At 49.2% G+C, this 13,491-nt stretch overlaps 1 protein-coding gene across 3 annotated transcripts in view; it reads right to left on the bottom strand.

The window, feature by feature from the left end:
- LOC134992811 (zinc finger protein 485-like) overlaps window positions 1-13,491 on the bottom strand; it is a 113,243-nt gene that overhangs the window by 29,731 nt on the left and 70,021 nt on the right. For all 3 annotated transcript variants that reach the window (XM_063950811.1, XM_063950812.1, XM_063950813.1), the window contains one exon: window positions 2,606-3,852. In XM_063950811.1, the coding sequence (XP_063806881.1) occupies window positions 2,606-3,852 (1,247 nt within the window). The remainder of the gene's footprint in view (window positions 1-2,605; window positions 3,853-13,491) is intronic.

Below are 13,491 nucleotides of genomic sequence, written 5' to 3'. Positions count from 1 at the left end.
GATGATACATGCCCCTCAGACATGGATTCATACATACATGCTTTTTACTATCCCACTAGGTCATACCTTTCCTATCTACAACTCTCCTCCAACCATCCAATCGTCTGTAGATATTGTATTGATATATTTCTGTTTAGTAATTAGATAGTGGCAGTTATTGGTGACTGCCAAAGGGTGGACTGTCAAAGTCGAAAAATATTGCAGAACACACATCACGTACAAACTGCACACACATGCCCACTGCGCGTGCACTTGTTCTGCCGTGCGTGCACATATCCGCACTTTGCATATGGTCGCTCCCGCGGTCCTGCGCATCGGCGCGTGGTATGGGTATTTACGGCGGAGTTTGTGTACACATGGAGAGCAATCAAAACACATTACATATTTAATCCAAATAGCGCACAATGTACACATAGTCTCCTTGCACCACATCAGAAAGTAATAGCTGTTTAAATGGTTACAGAACAAAGGAATTCACCTTTGCAGGATAAGAGGGGACAGACTAAGGTTATAAGGTGGTGTTTGGTATCCAGCTGTAGGGTATTTTAAGGGTAACATTCCGGTGTTGGTCTGCGGAAGATCGCATGTTCCTGCGGATAGTTATGTGCAGAAGCAGAAAATAGATATAAACTGTATTTACTGTATATTATGTATGCGGCGGGAATCCAGAGGAGACCACCCACAAGAGCAGTTGGGAAAGACATCGCCTACCTTTTCAAATCGACCTATGACCTCTCCTGTACTGTAAAAGTGCATTCCTGTGTCCAATGGACAAAGGGATTACAGTATCCATTGTATTGCTTTTGGAAGAATTGTATAAATAAAGCCTGCTGCAGCCTGGTCTGGCAGAAGACTCACAAAGTTATTTATCAGATGACCGAGGACCGGGCCGGGTAGCGCAAGCGATTCCAATCACGTATATGTATATTGACTGTAGCCATTATTCTGTTATATTGTCTTGTATTGTAGTGTATGATTTGTATTGTAAACCCCCTTTCAGCAATATTACGCTCTGGTGTCGGAACCCAGTGGTTTAAGTACAAATCAGTGTTGTGTCTTCCTTTTCCTGCTAAGGTTTAAGAGTGTATTAGTAACGCATCGCATTGCTGTATAAGGTTTAAAGCGTATTCATTGGGTGTGTATGCGCTGTGGGTACATTGTACCGTCAGCGCGGCGTTTGTTTGCAGAGTCCGTACATCGTACGAGACTCTGTACGCTAATAGCGTAGAAAGTACGTAGTGTGTGTATTAAGTATAGCGGCCGCAGCGGCTAAAGGTTTAAAGTGTATTTAAGGTGTGTTTAAGGTATAGCTTTCATTCCTGTAAAGATAATCAGCATTATCACATGTGCCGCACTCTTACATAATAATAATAATAAGGCGCCAGTATTTTCTTTCGTACTCTTACATAATAACACCACCTGCCATGTGCCGCACCCGTATGTAGTAACACCCCATGTCATGTGCCTCACCTGTACATAATAACACCCCCTGCCATGTGCCGCACATGTACATAATAACACCCCATGTCATGTGCCGCACTCTTACATAGTAACACCACCTGCCATGTGCCGCACCTGTACATAGTAACACCACCTGCCATGTGCCGCACCTGTACATAGTAACACCACCTGCCATGTGCCGCACCTGTACATAGTAACACCACCTGCCATGTGCCGCACCTGTACATAGTAACACCACCTGCCATGTGCCGCACTCTTACATAATAACACCACCTGCCATGTGCCGCACTTGTAGGTAGTAACACCCCATGTCATGTGCTGCACCCGTACATAATAACACCACCTGCCATGTGCCGCACTCTTACATAATAACACCACCGGCCATGTGTCACACCTGTACATAATAACACCACCTGCCATGTGCCGCACTCTTACATAATAACACTACCTGCCATGTGCCGCACTCTTACATAATAACACCACCTGCCATGTGCTGCACCTGCACATAATAACACCACCTGCCATGTGCCGCACTCTTACATAATAACACCACCTGCCATGTGCCGCACTCTTACATAATAACACCACCGGCCATGTGTCACACCTGTACATAATAACACCACCTGCCATGTGCTGCACTCTTACATAATAACACTACCTGCCATGTGCCGCACTCTTACATAATAACACCACCTGCCATGTGCTGCACCTGCACATAATAACACCACCTGCCATGTGCCACACTCTTACATAATAACACCACCTGCCATGTGCCGCAGTCTTACATAATAACACCACCTGCCATGTGCTGCACCTGTACATAATAACACCACCTGCCATGTGCCGCACTCTTACATAATAACACCACCTGCCATGTACCGCACCCATATGTAGTAACACCCCATGTCATGTGCTGCACCTGTACATAATAACACTCCCTGCCATGTGCTGCACCTGTACATAATAACACCCCCTGTCATGTGCTGCACCCCGTACATAGTAACACCCTGTGCCTTGTGCTGCACCTATACATAATAACACCCCGCCTTGTGCTGCACTTATACATAATAACACCCCCTGCCATGTGCCGCACCTGTACATAGTAACACACCATGCACTATATAGAACATAAAACAATGCGTACTTCACTTGTGGTTTCGGAGGGTGGAACATTTGGCAGTTTCTCAGTGGGATACTCAACGTCCAAAAAGTTGTCACTCTGCTTCCACCTGGGGTAGTTCTGCTGCCATCCTGCCTGCAAGCTCTCTCCTGAGTGTTTCTGGAGATGCCTCTGGAGAGACTTCTTGCGTATGAACCTGTCCCAGCAGTAGGGACACTCGTAAGGTCGCTCCCCGGTGTGGCGTCTCATGTGGGCCACCAGGTCCGTCTTGCGGCTGAAACGCTTGGTGCAGCAGGTACAGTGGAAAGGTTTGTGTCCGGCGTGACTCCACAGATGGGTGGTGAGGGTAGAACTCTGACGGAAACTTCTCCCGCACTGGTTACACTTGTACGGTTTGTCCTCCGTGTGGGTCCTCCGGTGAGCGCTGAGGTGCTGCTTCTTCACAAAGGTCTTAGCACACATGCTGCACTGGTAGGGCCGATCTTGGCAATTGCCCATTTGATGGGTTAAGAAGTCAATGAGACGGTTCCAGCTCTCCCCACACTGAGTGCAGGTGTGCAGCTTCTCCTTGTCTTCCGATAAGTCAGAGTTCTCCTGGACATCACATTCTTCCTTAAAAGGTTTCTTCAGATTTATAGCACGGAGATACTGGTTGGTCGCCTGCATAGCGGATCTATCTCTACCAAGTGACCTCTCTTTGCCAGCAATGGGAGGCTGGTAATGGCTGGAATTGTGCCCTGAGTCATGGTGATACAGAATGGGCGTGGTCTTATCCGTGCTATGGCTGGGAAGAATGGAGGTGGTTTTATCCGTGCTATGGCTGGGAAGAATGGGCATGGTCTTATCCGGGCTATGGCTGGGAAGAATAGGGGTGGTCTTATCAGGGCTATGGCTGGGAAGAATGGGGGTGGTCTTATGCGTGCTATGGCTGGGAAGAATGGGGGTGGTCTTATCCGGGCTATGGCTGAGAAGAATGGGGGCAGTCTTTTCTGTGTTGTGGTTGGACAGAATGTGGGTAGGCTCCTCTGTGCTATGGGTGGCCATGTTGGGGGAATCTGTTTTCCTTGCAGTTCCCTCATCTGTCCAGAGTATGGGGCTTCTCTTTTCCAGCCGTAAAGATCGTCTACTGACCACCCGTCGTCCCGCCGCGCAGTTTCTGGAGCCTCTCTGGTCCCCACGTTTGTTCTGTCGTTCTTTACCCTGCCGATCTATAAGGACCTCACGAGTCCAGGCAGTCTCTGTATCACGGCTGCCACTTACCTCCCAGTCACCTGCAAAAGACAAGACCATTATGTCGATAGTAATATAGACAAGAAACGTCCCTTTTATACAATCCACTGATACAGCACTCCTTCTGATAAAGGTAGTAGTACAGGCTCCTTTCCCATATATAATATTACATTGTTACAGTATTAATATTTTCACTGTTAACCAATTAAATAGAAATTAGCTGCATAACTAGTACATGACTTTGTCAAACAAAAAGTGTTTTTCATTTCCGGTTTTAAACCTATTAAATACTAAAACCAGAAGCCTTGAGGTGAATTGTAATTAGTATTTACACACATAACATATTATTGTACATGATCTAGAGGTGCTCAGGTACAATCACTGTAGACACAGCCTGGAGGCCTCCTGTTACCACCGGCAGGATAGTGTAACCGGAGGGTGACACGTGGATCTTCTCAGGTAATAACGCCATAAGGCTGCAGCTTACGCACCGTACATACACAGGGGTTATATACACTGGGAGGTGGGAACCAGAGCTCCTGCCTCTAGCACAGTCTCCCATCTGACTCCAGACCCAGCACAATCGTCTGTATTACTGATCTCTATATGTGACTGAGTGCAGGGCGTCACCACACTTATGTCCCCTGCACTCATACATAGGAGCAGATGAGAGGGAAGGAGCCTCTAGCACAGTCTCCCATCTGACTCCAGACCCAGCACAATCGCCTGTATTACTGATCTCTATATGTGACTGAGTGCAGGGCGTCACCACACTTATGTCCCCTGCACTCATACATAGGAGGAGATGAGAGGGAAGGAGCCTCTAGCACAGTCTCCCATCTGACTCCAGCCCCAGCACAGACGCCAGTATTACTGATCTCTATATGTGACTGAGTGCAGGGCGTCACCACACTTATGTCCCCTGCACTCATACATAGGAGGAGATGAGAGGGAAGGAGCCTCTAGCACAGTCTCCCATCTGACTCCGGCCCCAGCACACACGCCTGTATTACTGATCTCTATATGTGACTGAGTGCAGGGCGTCACCACACTTATGTCCCCTGCACTCATACATAGGAGGAGATGAGAGGGAAGGAGCCTCTAGCACAGTCTCCCATCTGACTCCAGCCCCAGCACAGACGCCAGTATTACTGATCTCTATATGTGACTGAGTGCAGGGCGTCACCACACTTATGTCCCCTGCACTCATACATAGGAGGAGATGAGAGGGAAGGAGCCTCTAGCACAGTCTCCCATCTGACTCCGGCCCCAGCACACACGCCTGTATTACTGATCTCTATATGTGACTGAGTGCAGGGCGTCACCACACTTATGTCCCCTGCACTCATACATAGGAGGAGATGAGAGGGAAGGAGCCTCTAGCACAGTCTCCCATCTGACTCCAGCCCCAGCACAGACGCCAGTATTACTGATCTCTATATGTGACTGAGTGCAGGGCGTCACCACACTTATGTCCCCTGCACTCATACATAGGAGGAGATGAGAGGGAAGGAGCCTCTAGCACAGTCTCCCATCTTACTCCAGACCCAGCACAGACGCCTGTATTACTGATCTCTATATGTGACTGAGTGCAGGGCGTCACCACACTTATGTCCCCTGCACTCACACATAGGAGGAGATGAGAGGGAAGGAGCCTCTAGCACAGTCTCCCATCTGACTCCAGACCCAGCACAGACGCCTGTATTACTGATCTCTATATGTGACTGAGTGCAGGGCGTCACCACACTTACGTCCCCTGCACTCATACATAGGAGCAGATGAGAGGGAAGGGGCCTCTAGCACAGTCTCTCATCTGACTCCGGCCCCAGCACAGACGCCAGTATTACTGATCTCTATATGTGACTGAGTGCAGGGCGTCACCACACTTATGTCCCCTGCACTTGGTATTGTGTATGAGATAACCAGCAATCATTGTCTGAACAATCCAAAAGGGGCTAAAATAGGATTTTAAATACAGTAAATCTTTTTCTCGTAGTGCATAAGGGATATTTGGGACAGATTAGTACGATGGGTATAGACGGGTCCAAAGGAGCCAGTACACTTTACATTTCTTCCACTGAGTATGCTGGCTCCTCCCCTCTATGCCTCCTCCTACAGGCAGTTATAGGTAAAACAGTGCCCGAAGGAGAATGACATACTTGAGAGAAGGAACATAACAAGTGTAGTGAGATTTACACACCAGCACACCAAAACATAACCGGGCCAGCAACGGCTGGCAACACAAACAGCAACAGCTGAACAAGTAACACATAACAGAGAACCTGCAGAAAGTCACCGCACAGAGGCGGGCGCCCAATATCCCTTATGGACTACGAGAAAAATAAGATTTTAAACCTACCGGTAAATCTTTTTCTCCTAGTCCGTAGAGGATGCTGGGGACTCCGTAAGGACCAAGGGGTATAGACGGGCTCCGCAGGAGACATGGGCACTCTAAAGACTTTAGATGGGTGTGCACTGGCTCCTTCCTCTATGCCCCTCCTTAAAGAACTGTGCCCAGAGGAGATGGACAGTACGAGAAAAGGATTTTTGTTAATCTAAGGGCAAGATACATACCAGCCCACACCATCCACACCGTACAACATGGAATATACGAACCAGTTAACAGTATGAACAAAACAGCATCAGCCAAAGACTGATCTAAACTGTAACATAACCCTTATGTAAGCAACAACTATATACAAGCCTTGCAGAAAAAAATTAGTCCGCACTGGGACGGGCGCCCAGCATTCTCTTTGGACTAGGAGAAAAAGATTTACCGGTAGGTTTAAAATCTTATTTTCTCTTACGTCCTAGAGGATGCTGGGGACTCCGTAAGGACCATGGGGATTATACCAAAGCTCCAGACCGGGCGGGAGAGTGCGGATGACTCTGCAGCACCGATTGAGCAAACAGGAGGTCCTCATCAGCCAGGGTATCAAACTTGTAGAATTTTGCAAAATTGTTTGAACCCGACCAAGTAGCCGCTCGACAAAGCTGTAAAGCCGAGACGCCTCGGGCAGCCGCCCAAGAAGAGCCCACCTTCCTAGTGGAATGGGCCTTTACAGAATTAGGTAACGGCAATCCAGCCGTAGAATGAGCCTGCTGAATCGTGTTACAGATCCAGCGAGCAATAGTCTGCTTAGAAGCAGGAGCGCCAACTTTGTTGGCTGCATACAGGACAAACAGTTCCTCTGTTTTCCGAACTCGAGCCGTCCTGGCTACACACATTTTTAAGGCCCTGACTACATCAAGAGACTTGGAATCCTCCAAGTCCCCCGTAGCCACAGGCAGCACAATAGGTTAGTTCATATGAAATGACGAAACCACCTTAGGCAGAAATTGAGGGCGAGTTCTCAACTCTGCTCTATCCACATGGAAAATCAGATAGGGGCTCTTGTGAGACAAAGCCGCCAATTCGGACACCCGTCTTGCAGACGCCAAGGCCAACAACATGACCACTTTCCAAGTTAGAAATTTAAATTTCACCGTTTGAAGAGGTTCAAACCAGTGTGATTTAAGGAACCGTAACACCACGTTAAGGTCCCACGGTGCCACTGGGGGCACAAAAGGAGGTTGGATGTGCAGCACTCCCTTTACAAAAGTCTGGACTTCTGGGAGAGAAGCCAACTCCTTCTGAAAGAGTATAGATAAGGCCGAAAGCTGCACCTTAATGGAACCTAACTTTAGGCCCATATCCACTCCTGTCTGTAGAAAGTGGAGAAACCGGCCCAGGTGAAAATCTTCCGTAGGAGCATTCTTGGCTTCACACTAAGATACATATTTCCTCCAGATACGGTGATAATGTTTCGCCGTCACCTCCTTCCTAGCTTTTATCAGAGAAGGGATTACTTCCTCCGGAATATCTTTCCTAGCTAGGATTTGGTGTTCAACCGCCATGCTGTCAAACGTAACTGCGGTAAGTCTTGGAACACGCAGGGCCCCTGCTGCAACAGGTCCTCCCTGAGAGGAAAAGGCCACGGATCTTCTGTGAGCATTTCCTGAAGATCTGAGTACCAGGCCATCGAGGCCAATCTGGAACAATGAGTATTGTCTGTACTCTTTTTCGTCTTATGATCCTCAAAATTCTTGTGATGAGGGGAAGAGGAGGAAACACATAGACCGACTGAAACACCCATGGTGTCACCAGGGCGTCCACTGCTACTGCCTGAGGGTCCCTTGACCTGGCACAATACCTCCGAAGCTTCTTGTTGAGGCGTGACGCCATCATGTCTATTTGAGGAAGTCCCCAATGACTTGTTATCTCTGCAAAAACTTCTTGATGAAGACCACACTCCCCTGGATGGAGATCGTGTCTGCTGAGGAAGTCTGCTTCCCAGTTGTCGACTCCCGGAATGAAGACTGCTGACAGAGCGCTTATGTGATTTTCCGCCCAGCGAAGAAACCTGGTGGCTTCCGCCATTGCCACTCTGCTCCTTGTTCCACCTTGGCGGTTTACATGAGCCACGGCTGTGACGTTGTCTGATTGAACCAGAACGGGTAGGTTGCGAAGAAGATTCTCCGCTTGTCGGAGGCCGTTGTATATGGCCCTCAATTCCAGCAAGTTGATGTGTAGACAAGCCTCCTGGCTTGACCATAGTCCCTGAAAGTTTCTTCCTTGTGTGAATGCTCCCCATCCTCGGAGGCTCGCGTCCGTGGTCACCAGAACCCAGTCTTGAATGCTGAACCTGCGACCCTCTAGAAGGTGAGCACTCTGCAGCCACCACAGGAGAGACACCCTGGCCCTGGGGGACAGGCTTATTTTCTGATGTATTTGCAGATGGTAAACCGACCACTTGTCCAGAAGGTCCCACTGAAATGGCCTCGCATGGAACCTGCCGAAGGGGATGGCCTCGTAGGCCGCCACCATTTATCCCAGTACTCGAGTGCATTGATGAACTGACACTCTTTTTGGTTTTAGCAGGTCTCTGACCATGTTCTGGAGTTCCTGGGCTTTTTCTATTGGAAGAAAAACCCTCTTCTGTTCCGTGTCTAGAATCATGCCTAAGAATGATAGCCGAGTCGTTGGAATCAGTTGTGACTTTGGTAGATTTAGGATCCAGCCGTGTTGCTGCAGCACTCTCAGGGAGAGCGACACGCTGTTCATCAGTTGATCACTCGATCTCGCTTTTATCAGGAGATCGTCCAAGTATGGGATAATTGTGACTCCTTGTTTGCGCAGGAGCACCATCATTTCCGCCATCACCATGGGGAAAATCCTCGGGGGGAGAAGCTGGCATTTGAAAAATCGGCGAGGAGGCACTTCTTCGAATTCCAGTTTGTAGCCTTGGGATACAATTTCTATGGCCCAAGGATCCAAATCCGACAGAACCTGGCTGAAGAGTCGAAGACGTGCCCCCACCGGTGCGGACTCCCTCAGTGGAGCCCCAGCGTCATGCGGTGGATTTAGTAGAAGCCGGGGAGGACTTTTGTTCCTGGGAACTAGCCGGAGCAGGCGTTCTTTTCCCTCTGCCCTTACCTCTGGCGAGGAAGGAAGAGCCCCGACCCCTTCTGGACTTATGCGACCGAAAGGACTGCATCTGATACTGTGGCGTTTTCTTTTGCTGAGGGGGGACGTAAGGTAAAATAGAAGACTTACCCGCGGTAGCTGTGGAAACCAGGTCCGCGAGGCCCTCCCCAAATAAAACCTCACCCTTGTAAGGTAAAGTCTCCATATGTCTCTTTGAATCGCATCACCCGTCCATTGGCGGGTCCCCAGGGACCGTCTAGCAGAAATCGCCATGGCATTGGCTCTTGAACCCAACAGCCCAATGTCCCTCGCAGCCTCTCTCATATATAACGCTGCGTCTTTAATGTGACCCAAGGTCAATAAAATGCTATCCTTATCTAGGGTGTCAATGTCAGATGACAAGTTATCTGCCCATGCTGCAATTGCGCTACCCACCCATGCCGACGCTACTGCCGGTCTGAGCAAGGCACCCGTATGTGTATAAATTGATTTCAAGGTAGTTTCCTGTCTGCGATCAGCAGGATCCTTGAGGGCTATATCTATACCCCATGGTCCTTTTGGAGTCCCCAGCATCCTCTAGGACGTAAGAGAAAATTGATTTTCTTTCCTCTCTTTAAAATGTATATAGCAGTTAGACTAGCCACTGCTTGTTGCAGTTCCTGAGTCTTATTGGCATTTGCAATATTTGACATATCAGACGTCAGGGGTGTGCGGTGTGCTGCGGCTGCAACAGCCAAGGCGCAATGCCCTGCTGAACAAACAGCCCCTCAGAACGGTGGTCCTGCAGCGGAGAAGCGGCTCTGCACCTCTAGAGGCCGGTGACCCCCCCCCCCCCCCCTAACTCCCATGGCGCAGGTATACTGTCTCCCAAACAGCATACTGAAATAAATAAAACTTTTAAAAGAAATTGAAGAAAAAACTCTGGAGCTGCAGAGTGTGCATCCTCTCCTGAGGGCACTTTCTTCTAAACTGAGCTGTGGGAGGGGACATAGGGGGGAGGAGCCAGCACACCCAGTTGAAGACATTTAAAGTAGACTGGCTCCTTTGGACCCCGTCTATACCCCATCGTACTAATGTGTTCCCCAATATCCTGTCACGATCCGGGTATCTGGACGCCATTACTTACCCTTCAGATGCCTCCTAAGGCTGGCTCAGCGTTCCAGGACCGGATCCCGCTGTTCCTGAGTTTCCACATGCAGAATGTCAGAGTGGTGATTTCATCAGCCGCGGCCTCCGCTGTGCCCGCGTGGTTAAATGTGCGCTTGTCAGTCTGGCGTCTCCTGTCTCCTGTGGCCGGCGTCGCCATTACTGTTTCAATTCTCACATGGATTACAAACCAAACTTCCCTCCAAGTGTCTGCATGGGCGCAGCCATCTTGGATTTTGTCATCTGATTATTTCCACCAATCTGCTGTCTGTATTGTTGATTTGCATAATTGCCTAGCCAACCCCTTCCTTGCTGCAGGTATAAGTATGCTGTGCCTGAGCAAGGAAGGCGTCAGTGCTTTGGTTGTCTAACCTAGTTCCAGTTTGTCTCTCTCCTGTGGTTGTCTTCCAGGTTCCAGCTCCTGTCTCCAGACTTCTGCTATAGAGACCCGCACCAGCATTCCATCTGCGGTGTAGCCTGACTCTCCGATCCATTCTGGACTCACCTGTTTCCAGCTACAACAATCACCTGCTTCCAGCCCAGCTTCCAGCAGTGTACAGCTTCTCTTAAAGGGCCGGTGTCCTTTCTGCAGTTTACCACTCTCCACCGGTATTATTATTTCACCGCTCTCAAACAATCACCTGCTTCCAGCCCAGCTTCCAGCAGTGTATAGCTTCTCTTAAAGGGCCGGTGTCCTTTTCTGCAGTTTACCACTCTCCACCGGTATTATTATTTCACCGCTCTCAAACTCCAAACTTCATTATTATTTCATCGCTCTCAAGTTCGTTTATTATTTAACTGGTTCCAGCCAGTATCCACTCCGTACCAACAACAGTCTGGTTCCAGCCAGTATCCACAGCAGCCGTTTTACCTTCAGCAGCCCAGCCTTTCCTGGAACATCAGCTGGTACGATCCTGGGTTCTCTCCATTGCTACAGTCAGGCCTGGTAAGGACTTTCCAACTAGAAGATTATAAGAACTGTCTCACACTACCAGTGCCTGTGGCCCTTGCCACCCTGTAGTACCCAGGAATTGTATTTATCCTCTGTTGACTTTTATGTTTCCTTTTACTGCTGCTGTGTTACGGAGTTTGTCATAATAAACATCATTGACTTTTATCCTGGTTGTCGTGGTCACGCCTTCGGGCAGTTATTCTACATGTTACTTACATGTCTAGGGGTCTGATACAACCTCCCAGGTTCCGTTACATCTCAGCCCCTACAACTGAGGCTGCCTCCCGTCAGCTCAGGCCCTCAGTTGTGACAGTAAGCACTGACCTAATGAATCCAGCCGGAGACCAGGATCAAGCGGCCAGGCCGATGCAAGAACTGGCAGCCCGACTTGAACATCAGGAGGCTGCACAGGGCCACATCATCCGCTGTCTCCAGGATCTCTCTTCACGGCTGGATGGGATTCAAACGACCCTCCGTGGACCTGGCACGTCCGGTGCGTCCACTACAGTAACACCAGCTGTAACCCCACCCACCTTACCCATTTCCAGTCCACATCTTCATCTTCCAACGCCAGCAAAATTTGATGGATCTCCAAAGTTCTGCAGGGGATTTCTCAATCAATGTGAAATCCACTTTGAGCTTCTACCTGGCAATTTCTTCAGTGACCGTACCAAAATTGCCTATATCATCTCCCTTCTCAGTGGCTCAGCCCTTGACTGGGCATCACCTTTATGGGAGAAGTCTGATCCCCTGCTATCCTCCTATACTGACTTTGTAGCTACATTCAGGCGCATCTTCGACGAGCCAGGCCGGATAACATCTGCTTCATCTGAGATTCTCCGTTTACACCAGGGAACACGTACTGTGGGACAGTATCTTATACAGTTTAAAATCCTGGCATCCGAACTGGCATGGAACGACGAGGCCCTGTATGCTGCATTCTGGCATGGCTTATCAGAACGCATCAAGGATGAGTTAGCTACCAGAGACTTGCCCTCTAAGTTGGATGAGCTAATTTCTCTTTGCACGAAGGTTGATCTACGTTTCAGAGAGAGAGCAACCGAGCGAGGAAGATCATCTACTCCTAAATCTTCTGCTCCTCCTCCTCGTCAACCATCTCCATCCAAGGATGAGCCTATGCAAATTAGTCGTTCCCGTCTATCTCCCGCTGAGCGCCGAAGACGTCTCTCTGAGTCTCTCTGTCTCTACTGTGCAGCTCCGTCGCACACTATCAATGCCTGTCCCAAACGTCCGGGAAACTCCAGATCCTAGCTCGCCAAGGAGAGGGCCGGCTAGGAGTAATGATCTCCTCTCCATCTCCTCATGACTGTAACCTCCCAGTGTCGCTCCAAATTGCTCAACGTTACAGGAACGTCATTGCCCTCCTTGATTCCGGAGCAGCTGGGAATTTCATAACCGAAGCTTATGTTAAACGGTGGTCCCTACCCACCGAGAGACTGTCCTCGTCCATCTCTTTGACTGCCGTGGATGGCAGCAAGATTTTTGACGCAGTCATTTCCTTAAGGACTCTTCCAGTTCGTCTGAGAGTGGGAGTTCTTCATTCTGAGTATATTTCTTTTTTAGTGATTCCAAGAGCCACACATCCAGTGGTTTTAGGCCTTCCATGGCTCCGTCTCCACAACCCATCAATTGACTGGACGACTACGCAAATACTGGCATGGGGTCCCTCCTGTGCTGAGACTTGTTTAGCCAAAGTTCTTCCTGTTTGTTCTTCCTTCCCCAGGTCATCTGATGTTCCGCCTCCTCCATATCAAGACTTCACGGACGTGTTCAGTAAAGCCTCTGCTGATATCCTTCCTCCTCATAGAGAATGGGACTGCCCAATCCACCTCATTCCAGGGAAGGTTCCACCGCGAGGCCGAACTTATCCGTTGTCTCTGCCTGAGACACACTCCATGGAAGAGTACATCAAAGAGAACCTGGCGAAGGGTTTCATCCGACCATCTTCTTCTCCAGCCGGCGCAGGCTTCTTCTTCGTTAAGAAGAAAGACGGTGGTCTGCGTCCGTGCATCGACTACAGAGGTCTGAACGACATTACCGTCAAGAACCGATACCCTTTACCCCTGATTACCGAGCTCTTTGATAGAGTTAGTG

Source organism: Pseudophryne corroboree, chromosome 2 (genome assembly GCF_028390025.1).
Source record: "Pseudophryne corroboree isolate aPseCor3 chromosome 2, aPseCor3.hap2, whole genome shotgun sequence".
Classification (NCBI taxonomy): domain Eukaryota; kingdom Metazoa; phylum Chordata; class Amphibia; order Anura; family Myobatrachidae; genus Pseudophryne; species Pseudophryne corroboree.
The sequence above is the reverse complement of the archived record's forward strand: the minus strand, read 5'-3'. Positions and strand labels throughout refer to the sequence as shown.